The sequence below is a fragment of the Macaca nemestrina genome, chromosome 18, assembly GCF_043159975.1.
Source record: "Macaca nemestrina isolate mMacNem1 chromosome 18, mMacNem.hap1, whole genome shotgun sequence".
NCBI lineage: Eukaryota > Metazoa > Chordata > Mammalia > Primates > Cercopithecidae > Macaca > Macaca nemestrina.
The window spans coordinates 15,048,686-15,071,157 of NC_092142.1; the positions used below are offsets into that span (position 1 = coordinate 15,048,686).

The window sequence follows — 22,472 nt, forward strand, 5'->3', positions numbered from 1 at the left end:
CAGGCTGGAGTGCAGTGGTGCAATCTAGGTAAAAGCTTTCTTTTAGGGAGGTGAAAATATACTAACACTAGCTGTGGTGATGATTACAGATATTTGTGAACACATTAAAAACCATGGATTGTGCACTTCAAATGTGTGAATTTTCTGTGGATGATCTCTCTCTCTCTCTCTCTCTCTCTGTTTGTTTTTGTTTTTTTTTTTTAAATGAAGTCTTGCCCTGTTGCCTAGGCTAGAGTGCAGTGGCATTATCTTGGCTCACTGCAACCTCCACCTCCCGGGTTCAAGTGATTGTCCTGCCTCAGTTTACTGAGTAGCTGGGATTACAGGCTTGTACCACCGCAACAGGCTACTTTTTGTATGATTAGTAGAGATGGGGTTTCACCATGTTGGCCAGGCTGGCCTGGAACTCCTGACCTCAAGTGATCCGCCCACCTCAGACTCCCCAAGTGCTGGGATTATAGGTGTGAGCTACCACGCCTGGCCTTCCTTGGTAATACAGTCTTAAGAACCCATCAGTTTACTAACTTCAAAAGTGGAGACTATTTTCTTTTAAAGTTCTATGCATAAAAATTCTAAATGCGTTTCCAGTAGAAAAGGCACAAGTCAGATATGTTGAGCAAGTTGATGGAGTCAAGGCACCACCTGCTCCCAGGTGCCTGAGATGAATCGTGTTCTTGCCTCTGTGCCCTCACTGCCAGGCAATCAGCAGAGAGAGGCACCCAAGGACAGCTGTGCTCCCCAGCTCTCTGTGGCAGTGGCGTTGCCCTGCTTCTGTGTACGGACTCCGCACCATTCCCTATGAGCTCAGCCTCTCCCTTTCCCTGCCTCCCACCCACATCTTTAGAAACTGGCATCTCTGCCTCTCCATGGTTTAAAGTCCCTGTCACTCTTCCCCAGGTGGTCCTGCTCGTCTATCACTGGAGCAGCAGGGAATCTGAACACGACCTCCTGGTCCACAAGGCTGTGGCCAAATGGACGGCGGAAGAAGTTGTCCTCTGGCTGGAGCAGCTGGGCCCTTGGGCCTCTCTTTACAGGGAAAGGTTTTTATCTGAACGAGTAAATGGAAGGTGAGGAGCAAAGTCTTCTGACACACCATGGACGTTTTAGAAAACAGCTTTATTGAGATATAATCCAGGCTAGGCGCAGTGGCTCACACCTGTATTCCCAGCACTTTGGGAGGCCGAGGCGGATGGATCATTTGAGGTCAGTAGTTTGAGACCAGCCTGACCAATACGATGAAACCCCATCTCTACTAAAAATATTTTTAAAAATTAGCCAGGCATGGTAGTGCACACCTGTAATCCCCATCTATTCGGGAGGCTGAGACAGGAGAATCACTTGAACCCAAGAGGTGGAGGTTGCAGTGAGCCAAGATCATGCCACTGCACTGCAACCTAGGCAACAGGGCAAGACATCATCTCAAAAAAAAAAGAGAGATGTACAATCCACATAAAATTCACACATTTGAATTGTACAATCCATAGTTTTTAATGTGTTCACAAATAGTGTAATTATCACCACAGCTGATTTTAGAATATTTTCATCACCCCAAAAGAAAGCTTTTACCCTTTAGTCAACCCTCATTTCTCCCCAACCCCCAACCCCTGGCAAACACCATTCTACTTTCTGTCTCTACAGATTTTCTATTCTGGACATTTTATATGCATGGATTCATACGACGTGTGGTATTTTGTGTCTGGCTTTTTCACTTAGCATAATTTTGTTTCAAGGTTTACCCATGACATACCATGTGTCAGTACTTCATTCCTTTTTATGGCTGAATAATAATTCTACTGTAAGAGTATACCGCATTTTATTCATCCATTCATTGGTTGATGGACATTTGGGTTGATTTCATTTTTTGGCTATTATGAATAATGATGCTATGATCGTTCACATGCAGATTCTTGCATGAACATGTATTTTCAATACTGTCTTGGAGTGAAATGACTGAGTCATAGGGTAACTCTATTCTGACTCTATGTTTAACTATCAAACTATTTTCCACAGCAGCTATACCATTTAATGTCCAGGTCATTTAAATTTCTTTGTTGCTTCCAGATTATAAAATTGTGTAAGGAAAAATTCTCTCTAATCACAAGAATAAACACAGAAGGCTTTTGTGACCAAATGTATGGGGTTCTCCCACATATACCTAACAGCAGCCACCAGCTGGATGTCCTCTAATTCAGTTCCCACAGACTACCCAGAGATACTGTCAGATCCCACAGGGTGAGGGCGCTGCCCCCAAGATTGCCCCTGACTAATTCTAGTCACAAATCCAGGCTTCCACAATTTCTGACCCACCAGCTTCAAGTTAGAGTTCCCATGATTCCCTCTTTGGGTTCAATTAATTTGCAGGAGCAGCTCACAGAACTCAAGGAAACATAACTTTCACTGGTTTATTATAAAGGATATTGCAAAAGATACAGATGAAGAGACATTTAGGGCGAGGTATGGGGGAAAGGGCACAGAGCTTCCATGCTCTCCATGGGTGCACTCCCCCCAGGAAGTTCACATGCTCAGCTATCCAGAAGCTCACTGAATCCTGTCCCCTTGAGTACCTTGTTTTTGGTTTTGTTTTTTCAGACAGCGTCTCACTCTGTAGCCCAGGCTGGAGTGCAGTGGCATAACCTCGACTCACTGCAACCTCTGCCTCTCGGGCTCAAGGAGTCCTCCTGCCTCAGCCTCCCAAGTAGCTGGGACTACAGGCGCGTGCCACCATGTCCAGCTAATTTTTGTATTTTTAATAGAGGCGGGGTTTTGCCATGTCACCCAGGCTGGTCTTGAACTCCTGGACTCAAACGATCCGCCCGCCTGAGCCTCCCAAAGTGTTGTGATTATAGGCATGAGCCCCCGCACCCTCCTCATGGAAGATTCTTAAGCCCCACAATCAGAAAGGTAGGAAAAGATTAGAGTGAAAGGAGAGCAGGAGGTCAGATGCCTGCATGGAGGCCTGACATGCCCAACTTTTTTTTTTTTTTTTTTTTTTTAGATGGAGTCTCGCTCTGTCGTTCAGGCTGGAGTGTAGTGGTGTGATCCCGGCTCACTGCAACCTCCGCCTCCTGGGTTCAAGCGATTCTTCTGCCTCCGCCTCCCAAGTAGCTGGGATTGCAAGCGCCCGCCACCATGCTCAGCTAATTTTTGTAATTTTAGTAGAGATAGGGTTTCACTGTGTTGACCAGGCAGGTGTTGAACTCCTGACCTCAGTGCTGGGATTACAGGCGTGAGCCACCATGCTCGGCCTCCAACATTCTAACACAGATTGGAATAAGGGATATAGCAGCTATGAGCCGGGAACTATGGATGAAAGCCAATATATAAGACCACATTAATGTATATTTATTTTTATTATATTTTTTTGAGATGGTGTCTTACTCTGTCTCCCAGGCTGAAGTACAGTGGCAGTGATCTCGGCTCACTACAACCTCCGCCTCCCAGGTTCAGGTGATCCTCCTGCCTCAACCTCCTGAGTAGCTGGGATTATAGGTACCTGCCATCATGCCTAGCTAATTTTTGTATTTTTAGTAGAGTTGGGGTTTCGCCATGTTGTCCAGGCTGGTCTGAAACTCCTGACCTCTGGTGATCCACCTCGGCCTCCCAAAGTGCTGGGATTACACGCGTAAGCCACGACATCTGGCAAATATATATTTTTATTTTTAAAAAAATAATATAGAACTATGTGATACTGAAAGTGACATACTCTTGTAATCCTACTCTTCAGAAAACTATCTTGCTAGACTAACCTTTCCAGATGTTTCCAGATGTATTCTTATACAAATATAAATATATAAATGTGTTTTTTTAATTTAAACTGGAAATATGATTGTACTAAACATACAAACCTGTGCTTGTATGTATACGTGTATATATATATTTACATCTATATCCACCCACCCCCTAAGGATGTTACACATAACATCACACAGTGATAAGAGTATCCGCTCTCCCTAATTCATTTGTTTCAGACACCCACTTCACCCACTGCCTGGCTGCCTGACTGCCTGACTGCCACCCCTCCTACTCCAGTGACTTTTTCCCTCCTCTCCACCCAGTTTTCAACACGACTCTGTTTTGAGGAAATGACATACTCCTACTTTAATTAGCTTTATATAGAAATTCACCTCCCCCAAAATTATGGTATAAAAATTTCTCTACCTAGTTAGTACAATGTATTTTTTATTTTTACATAGTTTTCTAGAGGACAAATTCCTGGAACTGGAATTGCTGGGCCAAAGGTAATAAATCTACAAATTTAATAAGCATTGCCAAATTACCCATAAAAGGACCATCAATTAACACTACTCAACCAGTAGTTGCATATGCAGCTTATGGTGATGTTTTTCATGATGAATCACTGTGGAGGAGAATTTGTGTTTTCTCTTTTTTTTTTTTTATTTTATTTTATTTTATTTTATTTTTTGAGACAGAGTTTCACCCTTGTTACCCAGGCTGGGGTGCAATGGCACAATCTTGGCTCACTGCAACCTTCACCTCCTGGGTTCAAGCAATTCTCCTGCTTCAGCCTCCCGAGCAGCTGGGATTACAGGTGCATGCCACCACGCCCGACTAATTTGTATTTTTAGTAGAGACCAGGTTTCACCACGTTGGCCAGGCTGGTCTCAAACTCCTGACCTCAGATGATCTACCCACCTCAGCCTCCCAAAGTGCTGTATTACAGTCATGAGCCACCGCCCCCGACCAGAAATTGTGTTTTCTGATGAGGAAAGCAGATACAGGATCTCCAATACTTTTTATTAAATTAAATCCCTACCTTAAAACAACTACCCTTTTTTCTTCAAGAAACGGAATCCCTTTCTGTCACCAAGGCTAGAGTGCAGTAGCAATATCATAGCTCACTACAGCCTCAAAGTCCTGGGCTTTGACAATCCTCTTGTCTCAGCCTCCCAAGTAATTAAAACGACAGGTGCATGCCACCATGCCTGGCTAATTTTTTTGGAGAGACAGGGTCTCACTATGTCGTGTGGGCTGGTCTCAAACTCCTGGGCTCAAGTGATCCTTCTGCTTCAGCCTACCAAAGCACTGGGATTATAGGTGTGAGCCACTGTGCCCATCTAAGAACTATTCTTTTTTTTTTTTTTTTTTTTTTTTTGAGGCGGAGTACTCGCTCTGTCGCCCAGGCTGGAGCGTGATGCCACAATCTCTGCTCACTGCAAGCTCCACCTCCTGGGTTCATGCCATTCTCCTGCCTCAGCCTCCCGAGTAACTGGGACTATAGGCGCCTGCCACCATGCCCAGCTAATTTTTTGTATTTTTAGTAGAGACAGGGATTTCACCATGTTAGCCAGGATGGTCTTGATCTCCTGACCTCGTGATCCGCCTGCCTCAGCCTCCCAAAGTGCGAACTCTTCTTAATATTGTAATGTTTATTGGATTTCCTTCTAATTTTTCCTATACGTACACACAGTTTTAAAAATAGAGTAATACGTGAGAGATCAGAGCGTATAACTGAAAGATCAAAGGCTTAGGAACAAAACAGACCTAGGAATGCCTTGAGAAAGTCACCTTATTTCTCTAAGTGAGTTTTCTTTTCTTTTCTTTTTTTTTTTTTTCCTTTTTTTTTGAGATGCAGTCTCACTCTGTCATCTGGGCTGGAGGCTGGAGTGCAGTGGCGAGATCTTAGCTCACTGCAACCTTCACCTCCCAGGTTCAAGCAATTCTCATGCCTCAGCCTCCCAAGTGCCTGGGATTACAGGTGTGCGTTAATTTTTGTACTTTTAATAGAGACGTAGTTTTACCATGTTGGCCAGGCTGGTGTTAAACACCTGATTTCAAGTGATCTGCCAGCCTCAGCCTCCCAAAGAGCTGGGATTATAGGCATGAGCCACCACGCCCAGCCAAAGCGAGTTTTCTGATCTACAAAAGCAGCAAAATGCCACCTACCCTGAATAATTGTTATACGGATCAGTGATGACTTATGAAAGTATTTACAGATGGTCACTTGTAAATAGTAAGCATTCAATTATTTGCTGCTATTGATGTTGTTAAATGTGAAATGTCTCAAGCCTACAGTATTTATGTTGATAAGAAGGAACTCTTGAGTGTAGAGAGTTTGCTTCTAGTATATAATCGCAAAATAAATCTTCTCCTATCCCTCCACAGGTTGCTTTTAACTTTGACAGAGGAAGAATTTTCCAAGACGCCATATACCATAGAAAACAGCAGCCACAGGAGAGCCATCCTCATGGAGCTAGAACGTGTCAAAGCATTAGGCGTGAAGCCCCCCCAGAATCTCTGGGAATATAAGGTGAACACTTTAATGATTTTTATTTTTGTAGGTTTTTTTTTTTTTGCTTTTTATTTTTATATTTTGTTAATTTGTTTTTTAATTTCAGGATTTTCTTTTTTATTTTTGACTGTTCATTTACTTATTTATTTATTTTATTTTGAGACAGAGTCCTGCTCTGTCGCCCAGGCTGGAGTGCAGTGGCGCAATCTCAGCTCAATGCAACCTCTGCCTCCCAGGTTCAAGTGATTCTCCTACCTGAGCCTCCAGAGTAGCTGGGATTACCCCACCCAGCTAATTCTCTCTCTCTCTCTCTCTCTCTCTCTCTCTCTCCCCCTCCCTCCCTCTCCTTTCTTTCTTTTCTTTTTCTTTTCTTTTTTTTCTGGCTCACTGCAACCTCCACCTCCCAGGTTCAAGAGATTCTCCTGCCTCAGCCTCACGAGCAGCTGGGATTACAGTTACACGCGACCATGCCCAACTGATGTTTATGTTTCTAGTAGAGATGGGGTTGCAGGATGTTGGCTAGGCTGATCTCAAACTCCTGACCTCAGGTGATCCGCCCACCTTCTGACCTCAGCCTCCCAAAGTGCCGGGATTACAGGCGTGAGCCACTGCACCCGGCCTGTTTTACAAACAAATAAGGAAAGAGATGCTTATGTGTTTTGGGGACCTTGAATTGTTGGAATATCACTGGACGACAATTTGTCAATAACATTTCAGTTTAAACCGCATCTGCTCTTTAAGCCAGCATTTCACTCCTTTGCACTTGGAATGGAGGCAGTACAGGATGGTGATCAAGAGTGAGGCTCTGGGCCGGGCGTGGTGGCTCACAACTGTAATCCCAGCACTTTGGGAGGCCGAGGCAGGGGGGATGACCTGAGGTCAGCAGTTTGAGATCAGCCTGACCAACATGGTGAAACCTTATCTATACTAAAATCACAAAAATTAGCTGCGTGTGGTGGCGCATGCCTGTAGGTCTATTTACTTGGAGGCAGGAGAAATGCTTGAACCTGGGAGGTTGAGGCTGCAGTAGCCAAGATCACACCACTGCACTGCAGCCTGGAGGACAGAGCAAGACTCCATCTCAAAAAAAAAAAAAAAAAAAAAAAACAGAAACAAAAAGAGTAATGCTGTGGGCTGGGCATGGTGGTTCACAACTATAATGCTAATACTTTGGAAGGCTGAGGTGAGAGGATTGCTTGAGCCCAGGAGTTCAAGACTAGCCTGGGTAACATGGCAAGACCCCATCTCTACAAAAAGTACACACACAAAAAAAATTAGTTGAGTGTGGTAGTGCCAGCCATTTGCAAGGCTGAGGCTGCAGTAAACCATGATCAAGCCACTGCACTCCAGCCTGGGTGACAGAGTGAGACCCTGTTTCAGAAAAAAACAAAGTAAGACCCTGGCACTAGCCTGCCTGGGCCAGCTCCTTCAAGACACACCTCCTGTTGGAACACCAGCAAGTACCTGTGCCTCTCCTTGCCTGTGTCCTCCTGGGTAAATAACCTTAGAGGGTCATTGTGTGACTCCAATATTTGATTAACAGAAAGTCATTAAACAAGTTATTCACTGTAGCATTGTTGGTAATTGCAGGGAGTAGGAAACAACCTAAGTACCCCTCATTAGGAACAAGTTGAATAAATAAGGCACACCCATGTAGGCAGCCACTGGAAAAGGGAACAAAGACTTTATGTTCATAAGGAACGTTGGGCTCAAGCCTGTAATACCAGCACTTTGGGAGGACGAGGTGGGTGGATCACTTGAGGCCAGGAGTTCCAGACCAGACTGACCAACATGGTGAAACCCCGTCTTACTAAAAATACAAAAATTAGTGAGGTGTGGTTGGACAGCTACTCAGGAGGCTACGGCAGAAGTGCTTGAACTCAGGCGGCGGAGGTTGCAGTGAGCTGAGATGGTGTCACTGCACTCCAGCCTGAGTGACAGAGTGAGACACTGTCTCAAAAGAAAAAAAAAAAGAAAAAATGCTTGTTTACTATGTGCATGTATTACCTTAATAACTAGTTTCAAATATCGTAAAGAATACATGTGGAGTTCCTGAAATAGAATGTTTGTTATTTTTTGTGTTGTTGGTTGTTTTGTTTTGTTTTGTTTTGTTTTGTTTTTTTGAAACGGAGTCTCGCTGTGTTGCCCAGGCTGGAGTGCAATGGTGCGATCTCAGCTCACTGCAAGCTCCACCTCCTGGGTTCATGCCATTCTCCTGCCTCAGCCTCCCGAGTAGCTGGGACTACGGGTGCCTGCCACCACACCTGGCTAATTTTTGTATTTTTAGTAGAGACGGGGTTTCACTATGTTAGCCAGGATGGTCTTGATCTCCTGACCTCGTGATCTGCCTGCCTTGGCCTCCCAAAGTGCTGGGATTACAGGCGTGAGCCACCGCACCTGGCCTGTTTTTGTTTTTTTGAGACAGAGTCTCACTGTTGCCCAGACTGGAGTGCAATGGTGTGACATTAGCTCACTACAACCTCTGCCTTCCAGGTTCAAGCAATTCTCATACTTCAGCCTCCAGAGTAGCTAGGAATACATGCACGTGCCACCATGCCCGGCTAACTTTGTATTTTTAGTAGAGACAGGGTTTTACCATGTTGACCAGGCTAGTCTTGAACTCCTGACCTCAGGTGATCTGCCCTCCTCAGCCTCCTAAAGTGCTGGGATTACAGGCGTGAGCCACCGTGCCCAGCCAAGCTGCCATATTTTTCATAGGTAAATATTTCAGCATTAATCTCTTAAAAAAAAAAAAAAACTCTTTTTTGAAAAGGAGTCTCACTGTGTTGCCCAGGCTGCTCTCAAATTCCTGGTCAAGCAATCCTCCTACCTCAGCCTCCCAAGTAGCTGGGACTACAGGCAAAGGCTACTGAAGCAGCTACATTGTCTGGGGTAAAAAAAACTGGGGTTTGTCATCTTGCACCAGGAAAATTTAGGACACAGACACACAAGAGGAGTTGAACAGAGGTTTAATAGGCAAAAGTAAGAGAAAGGAAAACAGCTCTGTCTCTAGTGTGAGAGAGGGGACTTCTAAGAGGAAAAGACTGGTGAGCAGTAGATGTGCTGGATTTTTTAGTCAGGTTTGAGGAGGCGGTGTCTGATTTACATAGGGCTCACAGATTGGTTCGATCAGGTATGATGTTTCTGTAGTACACAGGAAGGGTGGCCACCCCACCCTAATCTTACTGTGCAAATTAACTTTCTGTCACTTTGGCTGGTGCTATCTTGTCTGCTCCTTACTGTACTGTACACGTGACTGACAAAGAGAAGGGAAGATGGAGCCACTATCTTGAACATGATTGATATAACTGCCAGCATCTATGTTTGCAGTTCCATTTTATAGGCTGCTGTTTGTTAGAAAGGAAAATTATTTGAGGCTGCTATTCGTTAAAAGGAAAACCTTACTGAGGACTCCGGTACCCTCACTATCTGCCTAAGTAATTTCTTCTTAACTCCTGTATCACTACCATGTCCTGCTTGAAAATTAAAGACTTTTTAAATGACAAAATTACAATATCATCATTGTACACCCCTCCACCAATTAATTCTGAATTTTTTTTTTTTTTTTTTTTTTGAGATGGAGTTTTGCTCTTGTCGCCCAGGCTGGAGTGCAATGGCGCAATCTCAGCTCACTGCAAACTCCGCCTCCCGGGTTCAAGCGATTCCCCTCCTCTCCTGAGTAGCTGGGAATACAGGTGTGCACCTCCATGCCCACCTAATTTTTTGTATTTTTAGTAGAGATGGGATTTTACCATGTTGGCCAGGCTGATCTCAAATTGCTGACCTCAGGTGATCCACCCGCCTCGGCCTCCCAAAGTGCTGGATTACAGGCATGAGCCACTGCACCCGGCCAATTCTCTGATATTATTAAATTACTTGTCAACTTTCAAATATCTCACTTTTTCTTTAAAGTAGGTTTGTTGCAATCAGGGTCCAAACAAGGTCTGTCTTTAGTTGTTAGTCTCTTAAGTCTCTTAGTTTATGGATTCTCTCTACCTCTGTTTGTTACCCCACATTTATTTCAACAAAGAAACTAGATCATTTTGTCCCATAGACTGTCCCACATTTTGAATTTAGCTGATTTTCTGTGTGGTGTCACTTAGCAGGCCCCTCTGCCCCCTATATATCCAGAAATCTGGTAGTTAGATCTAGAGACTTACTTTGGTTCAAGGTTGCCAAGACTGTTTCAAAGGTGGTGGTGGTTTGTTTCATTAAGAGGCTCATAACATCCAGTGCTCTCTTTAACAGATGGCAGCAGCCCTGTGATCATGATTGTTTAGATCTGTCATTAGGGTTACAAACCAGTGATAATATAATTCTCTCATTGCTTCTTCATTTAGTAGCTGAAATAAATCTTTAAGAAAAGAAATTTTTCCTCATCCTTTGATTACCCTGAATATAGTTTGTACCAGAAAGTATGCTTGATGCTTTCCTTTTATTTGTCAGTTTCAGAATAGTGACCTGGTTCACTACTGTCTACTAAAGGTGGCCACTTTCTTTCTTCAGGATCGTAAGCAGGATTTTAGCATTCTTGATGTGTTTCGGTATATTTTAGTGATTATACTTGTTGATGCTCAAATTATCCTTTTTTGAGTAGGAGCCTCCTCAAATTATTTTCTGAGTGGTTTTTTTTTTTTTGTTTTTTGTTTTTTGTTTAATTTAACTTTTTAATTGAGGTAGAATATACTTGCTAGTGAGCCCTCTTTTAAGAGATGGGGCCGGGTGCGGTGGCTCATGACTGTAATCCCAGCACTTTGGGAGGCAGAGATGGGCGGATCACCTGAGGTCAGGACGGAGTTCCAGATTAGCCTGACCAACATAGTGAAACCTCATCTGTACTAAAAATACAAAAATTAGCTGGGTGTGGTGGCACGCGCCTGTAATCCCAGCTACTCAGAAGACTGAAGCGAGAGAATTGCTTGAACCCAGGAGGCAGAGGTTTCAGTGAACCATTGCACTCCAGCCTGGGCGACAGAGTGAGATTCCATCTCAAAAAAAAAATGATGGGTCTTGCTCTGTCACCCAGGCTGGAGTGCAGTAGCACGATCATGACTCACTGCAGCCTCAAACTCCTGGGCTCCAGTGATCCTCCCATCTCAGCCTCTCTAGCAGCTGGGATTACAGGCACACACCACCATGCCTGACTAATTTTTTTTTTTTTTTAATAGAAATGAGGTGTCATTTTGTTGCCCAGGCTTGTCTCAGACTTGTAGCTTCAAGCAGTCCTCCCACCTTGGCCTCCCAAAGTGCTTTTATTACAGGCGTAAGCCACCATGCCTGACTTTAGTGAGTTCTTTTGATGTGACCTCACTGGTGTTTGATAGTTTCCCTTCTCATGTGTCAAGATGGTCAGGTTACTCCTGTACCTTTCTTGCCCCAGACTTGGAAATCTGCCATTTCACTAGTTGGATCTTTTCTTAAAATCTTTAGATTTTCTTAAAATCACTTTAGAAAATATCAGATATAGGCCGGGCGCGGTGGCTCAAGCCTATAATCCCAGCACTTTGGGAGGCCGAGACGGGTGGATCACGAGGTCAGGAGATCGAGCCCATCCTGGCTAACACGGTGAAACCCTGTCTCTACTAAAAAATAGAAAAAAAAAACTAGCTGGGTGAGTTGGCGGGCGCCTGTAGTCCCAGCTACACGGGAGGCTGAGGCAGGAGAATGGCTTAAACCCGGGAGGCGGAGCTTGCAGTGAGCTGAGATCTGGCCACTGCACACCAGCCCGGGCAACAGAGCGAGACTCCGTCTCAAAAAAAAAAAAAAAAAAGAAAAGAAAATATCAGATTTAAACAAAAATAAAGGGACAAATGTATTCAGAGCCAGTTTCAGTGATGACCAACTCATGGCCATTCCTACTTCCTTACTACCCCTCTACTTACACCCCAAACCCGGGATTATATTAAAGCATACCCGAACATCATCTTATTGCACCCCTAAATACTGTAGTATGCATTTCTTTCTTCTTTTTTTTTTTTTTTTTTTTTTTTGAGACCAAGTCTCGCTCTGTCACCCAGGCTGGAGTGCAGTGGCACAATCTCAGCTCAATGCAACATCCATCTCCCAGTTCCAAGCAATTCTCCTGCCTCAGCCTTCTGAGTAGCTGGGACTACAAGTGCCCACCACCATGCCTGGCTAATTTTTTTTGTATTTTTAGTAGAGACAGGGTTTCACCATGTTGGTCAGGCTGGTCTCAAACTCTTGACCTCAGGCAGTCTGCCTGCCTCAGCCTCCCAAAGTGCTAGGATTACAGGTGTGAGCCGTCACGCCCGGCTTCTGTAGTATGCATTTCTAAAGAGAAAGAATCTTTTTAAAAATGCAATCATCACACTTTAAAAAAAATCTAATAGCAAGTTATTCATAGCATCAGGTAAGTTGAATGTTTTAACAGTTTTTGTTGAGGTAAAATTGATGTACACCTACTTAAAGTGTATGATGTGATAAGTTTTGACATATGCACACCCATGAAACCATCATCACAATGTAGATGGGGAACATCTCAGTCACTCCCAGAAGTTTCCTCCTGCCCCTGTTAAGCCCTCCCTCCCAGCCCTCCCAATTCCAACAAGGATGCAGTGATCTCCACTGGGCACTGGGGATTTAATTTGCATTTCTCATTTAATTTGCGTTCACATGCTTATTTGCCATCCTTATATCTTCTGTGGTAAAGTGCTCATTTTATTTTGATGCTACTAAGAATCAAATAAATGAATTTTTTTTTTTTTTTTTTTTTTTTTTTTTTTTGAGACGGAGTTTTGCTCTTGTCACCCAGGCTGGAGTGCAATGGCAAGATCTCAGCTCACTGCAACCTCTGCCTCCTGGGTTTAAGTGATTGTCCTGTCTCAGCCTCCCGGGTAGCTAGGATTACAGGCGCTTGCCACCACGCCCACCTAATTTTTGTGTTTTTAGTAGAGACGGGGTTTTATCATATTGGTCAGGCTAGTCTCGAACTCCTGACCTCAGGTGATCCATCTGCCTCCGCCTCCCAAAGTGCTGGGATTACAGGTGTGAGCCACTGCGCCCGGCCTTTTTTTTTTTTTAAGAGATAAGGTCTTAGGCTGGGCATGGTGGCTCACACCTGTAATCCCAGCACTTTGGGAGACCGAGGCAGGTGGATCACCTGAGGTCAGGAGTTCGAGACCAGCCTGGCCAACATAGTGAAACCCTGTGTCTACTGAAAGTACAAAAATTAGCCAGGCGTGGCATTTCTCACTTGTAATCCCAACTACTTGGGAGGCTGAGGCAGGAGAATTGCTTGAATCCAGGAGGTAGATGTTGCAGTGAGCCAAAAATGCACCACTGCACTCCAGCCTGGGCGACAGAGCGAGACTCTGTCTCAAAAAATTAAAAAAATTAAGAGACAGGGTCTTGCTTTGTCGCTCAGGCTGGTCTTAAACTCCTGGCCTCAGGCAATCCTCTTGCCTCCCAAAGTGTTAGGATTACAGGTGTGAGCCACCATGCTTAGCCTGAGTCATCTATTCAGTTACTTTTATAATAAGGAAGTAAACATTTACTGTAGTAAAACTTGATTTACAAAAGTGAAGAAAATGAAAATGACTGTGAATTCCATGTTAAGAATCTGCTGTAACCATAGATTTCACTGGTTTCACTATTATACTCAATGCAGTACTAAACATCTTGTATATAAAGTCTGTATTTCAGATTCTTTGCATTAAGTGGTGCCCACTTACAGACTGATTGAATTAAACAATTTTAAGACTTTTTGATACCTTTTTCAAAATAGCTTTTTAAAAAGGCTATATTCTGCAAGGAGGGTGCAAGAGTATGCTTTTCAACCCTCCCCCAGCTATAGCTAGAGATTGGATCTTTTTTTTTTTTTGAGCTGGAATATCTCTCTGTTCCATAGACTGGAGTGCAGTGGCGCAATCTCGGCACATTGCAACCTCCACCTCCCGGGTTCAAGTGATTCTCCAGCTTCAGCCTCCCAAGTAGCTGGGACTACAGGGCATGCGCCACTACGCCCAGCTAATTTTTGTATTTTTAGTAGAGACAGCATTTCACCATGTTGGCCAGGCTGGTTTCAAATTGCTAACCTCAAGTGATCTTCCCACCTCAACCTCCCGAAGTGTTGGGATTTACAGGCATGAGCCACCATGCCCCGCCAAGATCGGATCTTTATACAATGTAACCCAAAATGTGGATCACTTGACCTCTTCTTGCCATTCACTCATTCATGCATTGTACATACCATGCAAAAAGGCTGATGGCAACAAGCTAGAGATGGGAAGGGGCGTGGGTGGGCAGCTGACCACTATGGTTGTAATGTGGCCCTGTACTCTTCTCCTCTGCAGGCTGTGAACCCAGGCAGGTCTCTGTTCTTGCTGTACGCCCTCAAGAGCTCCCCCAGGCTGGGTCTGCTCTACCTGTACTTGTTTGACTACACTGACACCTTCCTACCCTTCATCCACACCATCTGCCCTCTGCAAGAAGACAGCTCTGGGGAGGACATCGTCACCAAGCTTCTGGTAGGTCTGCACAGTGCCTGGAGTAAAATTTTTCCCCCATTGAGTTATTTGCAGAGATTGCTACCCACCATGGGTGCCATGTTTCTTCAGTTTAACCCATGAACTCCTTCAGAATGTCTGGTAAGTCATTTGAGAGTAATATCTTTTGCTTTGCTTCTCTTGAGGCCAGTCCTGACCTGTTCATATCAAGTCACATGGATAGAGGAATCATCAAGTATAATCCACACCCATAAATAATAAAACAATTTTGAAATCTCCAGAGATCCTTTTTTTCCCCAAAGATCCTTGTAAACACTACAATCAAGTGTCTGGCTAACTGTTTTCAGCCTTGAATATAGTTTGAAGCCTGCTAATCAGATCCCTTGCACATTCCTCCTCTCATTATCCAGTCTTCACTTGCTGTTTACCTCACCAGACTGGCTGTGCAGAGACCCTGACCTTTAATTTTATTTATTGATTGACTGTTGGAGGTAGGGTCTCACTCTTTGTCCCAGGCTGGAGGGCAGTGGCACAACCACAGCTCACTGCAGCCTCGACCTCCTGGGCTCAAGCGATCCTCACACCTCAGCCTCCCAAGTAGCTGGGACTACAGGCGAGCACCACCACCCAGCTAATTTTTGCATTTTTTGCAGAGACAGGATTTCACCATTTTTGCAGACAGGGTTGCCCAGCCTGGTCTCGAACTACTCAATTCAAACCATCTTCCCACCTCGCCCTCCCCAAGTGTTGAGATTATAGGCATGAGCCACTGCACCTGGCACCCAACCCTTCAATTTTAATGAGCTCCAACAGCCTCTGCTTGTTCATCAGGCTAATTTTTTATTTGCTAATATCTGTAATTGGAAAGCTTTTCCTCCTGCCACCACAAAATTTACCTTTTTTTGGAGGGAGAAGGGAGTGTTTGTAATTTTCCCACAAACTACCATTATTCTACCATAGCCAATGTTGAATTTAGGAAATGGTTCAAGCTACCCATGCAGTGATGGGAGAATAAAACACTGGTTAATTTAAATTTATTTCTATTTATTCATAATTCATGCTTAGATTTGTATTTCTGAGCTTTCATAATTATGTGACAAGCATTTCATTTCAACCTTTTTGCTAACATTTACTTAATTTGAGATTAATTATGGCTGGGCACAGTGATTCACGCCTGTAATCCAAGCACTTTGGGAGGCAGAGGCGGGTGAATCACCTGAGGTCAGGAGTTTCGAGACCAGCCTGGCCAACATGGCAAAACCCCGTCTCTACTAAAAATACAAAAATTAGCCAGTCGTGGTGGTGTATGCCTTTAATCCCAGCTACTCAGGAGGCTGAGACAGGAGAATCACTTGAACCCAGTAGGTGGAGGCTGCAGTGAGCCGAGATAGCACCACTGCATTCCAGCCTGGGTGACAGATCAAGACTCTGTCTCCAAAAAAAAAAAAAAGACTAATTATTACAAGATGAGTTGATGGATGGAAATTTCATTTTAGATTGTTGGATGTGTGTGTGTGTTGTAATCAATGTAGAACTCACTGTGATCATCAGAATTTCTTTTCTTTTTTTTTTTTTTTTCCTGAGACGGAGTCTCCCTCTGTCACCCAGGATGGAGTGCAATAGTGTGATCTCAACTCACTGCAACCTCCACATCCCGGGTTCAAGTGATTCTCCTGCCTCAGCCTCTAGAGTAGTTGGGACTACAGGCGCACAGCACCACACCTGGACAATTTTTGTGTTTTTAGTAGAGATGGGGCTTCACCATGTTGGCCAGCCTGGTCTTAAACTCCTGGCCTCAGGTGATCCACCCACCTAGGCCTCCCAAAGTGCTGGGATTACAGGTGTGAGCCACCGTGCCCAGCCTGATCATCACAGTATTTTGCGTAAAAGTCAGTCGTCATGACTTTTTGCATCTGTGTGTTATTTTTCAAGGATCTTAAGGAGCCTACGTGGAAGCAGTGGAGAGAGTTCCTGGTCAAATACTCCTTCCTTCCATACCAGCTGATTGCCGAGTTTGCTTGGGACTGGCTGGAGGTCCATTACTGGACATCACGGTTTCTCATCATCAATGCTATGTTACTCTCAGTTCTGGAATTATTCTCCTTTTGGAGAATCTGGTCAAGAAGTGAACTGAAGTAAGTACATTTTAATGGTTGTCACAACTGGGGATGGGAAAGAAATACCAAGTGAGGGAATGATCTTTTATTTCTCATACTTGAAATAAATCCTCTGTCCACCCAGACCCTTCAGACTCTGCTTTGAGAAACCCAGCTTAAGCAGTGAATAGGACAATTACCTTGTGTTTTGGGGTGGGGGTTGTGGTGCTCATTGTTAAAAGTATTTTCCTATATGTCTTTATGTAATAATATACCATTTAATTTCAGGGGGAGGGGGTCAAAGGATTTTAATAATCAAGGAATAAGCAACTGAGTAGAAAAGGGTCTGTTTTAAGGTAGGCAGGCCTGTGCAAACCTGTCCCCTAAATCAGAGGAAGCTGAGGGACTGAAGAAAGAAGCTGACACATTCATTTTCTCAGAAAGAAACATTTAATAAGGCCTTGCAAACAGAAGCCTTATGTCTGTCTTGGATGGCAGCGAGACAAGATGGTGGATCCCCAGACCCAGGACTTGTATACATAGGGAAGAGGCATACATGCTTCATTCAGAAGGGATGTGCAGAACAATTGTTTAGGGTCAGGATTTATGGTAAGTACGAGAACATCAAGGCTGTTTCACCTAAGGGCGGGATTTATGTGACATACGTGTTCGTACACAGGAGACATTAGATAAACCAGAGATCTTAGAGGCTTCCCCCAAACCGGAGTTAGTGAGAAGTCAGCATTGCAGATTAGCATCCAATATGGAGTTGCTTTGGCCTCCACAGGGTGCTTTATAGAAAATGGCAGTAAGGTAGAGCATAAAGAGATCTCATGGGAAATTCTGTAGGCATGAGTTCTAATCCTGATCTGCCACCAACTAGGATAATAATAACTTAGGCTTCAAGCATGACTGGACCCTGAGACCCAAACGCTGTCACCAGGACTGGCTCTTTCTCTGTCCCTCACAGCACTGTTCTTTCTTGTGTTTTCTGCGTCAGGCAGCTCTCTTCATGTGGGGGCCCTCGGCTTCTCCACTCCAGACTTTGATCTGTGCAGCTTAACAAACCTCCAGAAAGAAAGCACTTCCTTCCCCGTGGCACTGGAAAAGGTCTCAGGGTTCCCACGCCTTTGTTCTGACGGACCCAGCCTGGGTCACATGCCCACTGCAATCCATCACCCCAATCCTGCAGGGCCACCCCAGGCTTGGGGCATGAGCTCACCCCACAACCAGAGGCTGGTTTCAGCCCTACCCAGACCACGTGGAAAAGAACAAAGGAGAGAGAATCCCCAAAACTTAGAGGCTGTTGCTGGGTGCGGTGGCTCTTGCCTGTAATCCTAGCATTTTGGGAGGCCAAGGTCGGTGGATCACCTGAGGTCAGGAGTTCGAGACCAGCCTGGCCAACATAGTGAAACCTCATCTCTACCAAAAATACAAAAATTAGCCAGGGATGGTGGTGGGTGCCTGTAATCCCAGCTACTCAGGAGGCTGAGGCAGGAGGATCGCTTGAACCCAGGGAGGTGGAGGTTGCAGTGAGCCAAGATTGAGTCATTGCGCTCCAGCCTGGGCGACAAAGCGAGACTCCATCTCAAAAAAACCCCAAAACCTTAGAAGCTGTTTCCAGAAGAAAGGGACAGGCAGAAGTAACACTGCCACCCTTGCAGCCTTTTACCTTGACATTCTGTGACTCGCAGCCTTATGAATGGTTCTGAGAACCCAACAATCTCTCTCACATTTCCCATGGTGACTCACTAGGTAAAAATCAAAAAAGAATCTCCCTCATTTCTTTCCATTTAGCAAACTCACTTATTTATACACAATTTGCCTATTTATCCCCCTATTGTACTCCTGGTTCTCTGCTGGGCATGGCAGATCTTTTGGTGAAGAAGACAGTCTATACTGTGAGGACCTACAGCCTAACAAAGAAAATATATATGTTAAAAAATAGATGGCCAGGCACCTTGGCTAATGCCTGTAATCCCAGCACTTTGTGAGGCAAGAGGATTGCTTGAGGCCAAGATGGGCAATGTGACAAAACCCTGTCTGTACTAAAAATACAAAAAATTAACTGGGCATGGTGGTGCACACCTGTAGTCCCAGCTACTCCAGAGGATGAGGTGGAAGGATTCCCTGAGCCCAGGAGTTTGAGACCAGCCTGGGTAACATAGCAAGACCATCTTGTCTCTACTAAAAAAAATAAAGAAAAACCAGATGTGGTGATGTGTGCCTGTGGTCCCAGCTACTCAGGAGAATCACGAGACCTGGAGGTCGAGGCTGCCGTTGAGCCACATTTGCATCACTGCACTCCAGCCGGGACAAAGGAATGAGACCCTGTCTCAAAAAAAAAAAATTATGTAAGTGTTAACAAAGTGATGAAGCAGGTGAAGTTGAGGCTGTCACAGGGAGGCCTTGCCCGGTGCAGGGACAAAGAAGCTCCCTCTGGGTCATGTCCCTGAGAGTTAAAGATGGGTTGAGTAGGCAGAAGTCTCAGGCACCAGGGACGGAAGACAAGGACATTCAGCACAGGCAGCCACGCCCTTCCCAGCACCCAGAAAAGGCCGAGGGGCCGGACTTCCGGGCGTGGTCATGAGAAGCGCCTCTGATTCAGCCTCTTCTCTTCTTGTTTCAGGACTGTGCCTCAGAGGATGTGGAGCCACTTCTGGAAAGTATCAACGCAGGGGCTTTTTGTGGCCATGTTCTGGCCCCTCATCCCTCAGTTTGTTTGCAACTGTTTGTTTTACTGGGCCCTGTACTTTAACCCAATTATTAACATTGATCTTGTGGTCAAGGAACTCCGGCGGCTGGAAACCCAGGTGTTGTGACTGGCACTGCCCAGGCTGAGACTCTTCAAGTCCCGCTGACGTCTGAGCTTTGACGCGTAAGAGGGGTGAGGCAGGGAGCACACTTCCTATTTTTTACCCCCAGTAAAACAAGGTGCTGCTTTGTATGTCAAACACTCCAACCATGTCCTCTCCCCGTCGGCCTGTGGGTGGCATCAGCAGGGACTGACATCCGCGCAGGGAGGATTGTCTGTTTGGCTGACACAGCAGCGGCCCTTCCCACCCAGCCGCCTTCCTCACAGGGACTAGGAGGCTCAGTCCCCGACGGCTGACAAGACTCAGGGTCCTCAGTGGACACAGTGTGGGTGACATCATAAGGGCGCCACATCAGTCCCTTCTCCAACCTCAGTGACTGACAGAGGATCCTAGATCTCAGAGCCCGAGACCAGGCTTATTGGGGCCTGGCCTGTCCTCTAAGTCAAGTTTAGGAAAACAAGAAAGATTCTGTCATAGGTATGGAGAGTTGCACATAAAAAGTACCGAAGAAAACCCAAAATTCAATCAACAATTCTGTCTTATTGAAGAGTTGCTAGGATTCAGAGTAAAACTCAAAGGATTCAGTTTGAGCCTAGAATGATGGTTAGACTTGTAGTCAGTGGGCTTGTTATTGTTTTGCTTTATGGAAGTCATTGAAGGTCTGGATCCCTTTCTCTGAATGGAGAGATTGAGAGAGATGTCGGGCAGTTCCCATTAGATTGAGTGGCCTCCATGTTATTTAAAATTGTTTTGGCGATGCCTCACCCCTGTAATCCCAGCACTTTGGGAGGGTGAGGCAGGCAGATCACTTCAGGTCAGGAATTCAAGACCAGTCTGGCCAACATGGTGAAACCTCATCTCTACTAAAAATACAAAAATTAGCCAAGTGTGATGGCCTGCACCTGTAATCCCAGCTACTTGGAATTGGAAATCGCCTGAACCCGGGAGGCAGAGGTTGCAGGAAGGGAGATTGAACCACTGCACTCCAGCCTGGGTGACAGAGGGAGATTCTGTCAAAAAAAAAAAAATTCATCTGTAAAATAAATTCCAGGATAGTCCTTTTGTTCAAGGAAATATTTTATAAATTGACCTCACACTGTATAATCTTTATTGTCCTATCCTGATGTATAACACAGCAGGTATAATTACACCAAGTGCTATAATTGTAAATATGGAATGAGGTGAACTATGGCCTTTTATTTCCTTCCAATGTGAACACAGCAGGTGTGAGATGTCATCTCAGAAGACTGGCCTTGCAGAAATAGGCCTACCTCCGAAATATTCTCTTGTGACTCCATGAACCATTAATTAACCCTTTGTATCTTTGAGTGAAGATTTTACTCAAATGTTGCATCTGGAAGTTTGAAGAAATTACTTGAAATAAAAATAAAGATTTTTATACAGATAAAACCTATATGTAGAGAAAAAGCAATTGTCTAGAAAACACAAAACTTCTGCATTGCCTGATAGAATCTTCTAGTCATGGGCTGAGCATGGTGGTTCATGCCTGTAATCTCAGCACTTTGGGAGGCCAGGGTGAATGGATCACTTGAGGTCAGGAGTTTGAGACTAGCCTGGCCAGGCATAGTGGCACGCACCTATAGTCCCAGCTACTTGGGAGGGTGAGGCAGGAGAATCACTTGAACCCGGGAGGCAGAAGTTGCACTGAGCCAAGATCGCGCCACTGCACTCCATCTGGGTAACAGAGCAAGACTCCGTCTCCAAAAAAAAAAAAAAATCTAGTCAATCTAGTCATGCGCTGAAATCCCCCAGCCTGATGCAGATACTGAGCCAAGGAGCCACTCTAAGGGAAAATGGGTTTTTTCCTGCTTGTGTTTGCACATCAAGCCCCAGGGTTGCTTACCTTTACCTATTTAATGCTTGTGACCTCCCATGGCAGTGTTTACACATCCCTGGTCTCATGCTATCCAGGGGTTGCCAGTATCCTTTACAGGTGAATAGATGGAGGGTGGCTGGCAAAACTCACCAAGCTGGTGCTGACTGGCTTTGCAAAGCTGGGTCTGGGCCATCCACCTCCATCCCATGGCCTCCCACACTGTCCCTACCTGCTTCTACACCCTGCTTCAAAGATGAGTAATACCCAGATTTGCTCAGGGACTGGGGCAAAGCCATGGCCTAGAGCAAACAGGCTGGGCAGGACCTTACTCCTTATCGTCAGCAGGAAGGACAGGCACACTCAGATCAGGGGCCACAGGCTGCCTCTACCTCTTCTTACCAATCATAGCAGGATGGGTACATCTAAAGAGGGTGTCTAAAATAGTCCAGGCTGGACGCAGTGGCTCATGCCTGTAATCCCAGCACTTTGGGAGGCCAAGTCGGGGTGGATCACGAGGTCAGGAGTTGGAGACCAGCCTGGTCAACATGGAGAAACCCCGTCTCTACTAAAAATAAAAAGCCAGGTGTGGTGACCTGCGCCTATAATCCCAGCTACTTGGGAGGCTGAGGAAGGAGAATTGCTTGAACCCAGGAGGTGGAGGTTGCTGTGAGCTGGTATCACACCATTGCACTCCCGCTCTGGGTGACAGGGCAGGACTCTGTCTCCAGGGGGGAAAAAAATACAAAAAAAAATTAGCTGGGTGTTGTGGCGGTACCTGTAACCCCAATTACTCAGGAGGCTGAGGCAGGAGAATCGCTTGAACCCAGGAGGCAAAGGTTGCAGTGGGCTGAGATTGCCCCACTGCATGGCAGCCTGGGCAACACAATGAGACACTGTCTCCGAAAAATACAAAATAAAAATAAAATACTCAGACCCGGCTGGGTGTGGTGGCTCACACCTGTAATCCTAACACTTTGGGAGGCTGAGGTGGGCAGATCACTTGGGCCC

The 22,472-nt window shown here is 45.2% G+C and overlaps 1 protein-coding gene across 3 annotated transcripts in view; it reads left to right on the plus strand.

Moving 5' to 3' along the window:
• The window catches only part of LOC105467734 (bifunctional apoptosis regulator), a 41,341-nt gene extending 20,300 nt beyond the window's left edge, over positions 1–21,041 (plus strand). For 2 of the 3 annotated variants that reach the window (XM_011717413.2, XM_011717414.3), the window contains exons 4-8: positions 898–1,067; positions 6,124–6,268; positions 14,563–14,736; positions 16,648–16,850; positions 19,441–21,041. In XM_011717413.2, the coding sequence (XP_011715715.2) occupies positions 898–1,067; positions 6,124–6,268; positions 14,563–14,736; positions 16,648–16,850; positions 19,441–19,633 (885 nt within the window). In that variant the 3' untranslated portion in view covers positions 19,634–21,041. The remainder of the gene's footprint in view (positions 1–897; positions 1,068–6,123; positions 6,269–14,562; positions 14,737–16,647; positions 16,851–19,440) is intronic. The other variant, XM_024788471.2, reaches the window with a different exon arrangement.
• The last annotated feature ends 1,431 nt before the right edge of the window (positions 21,042–22,472 follow it).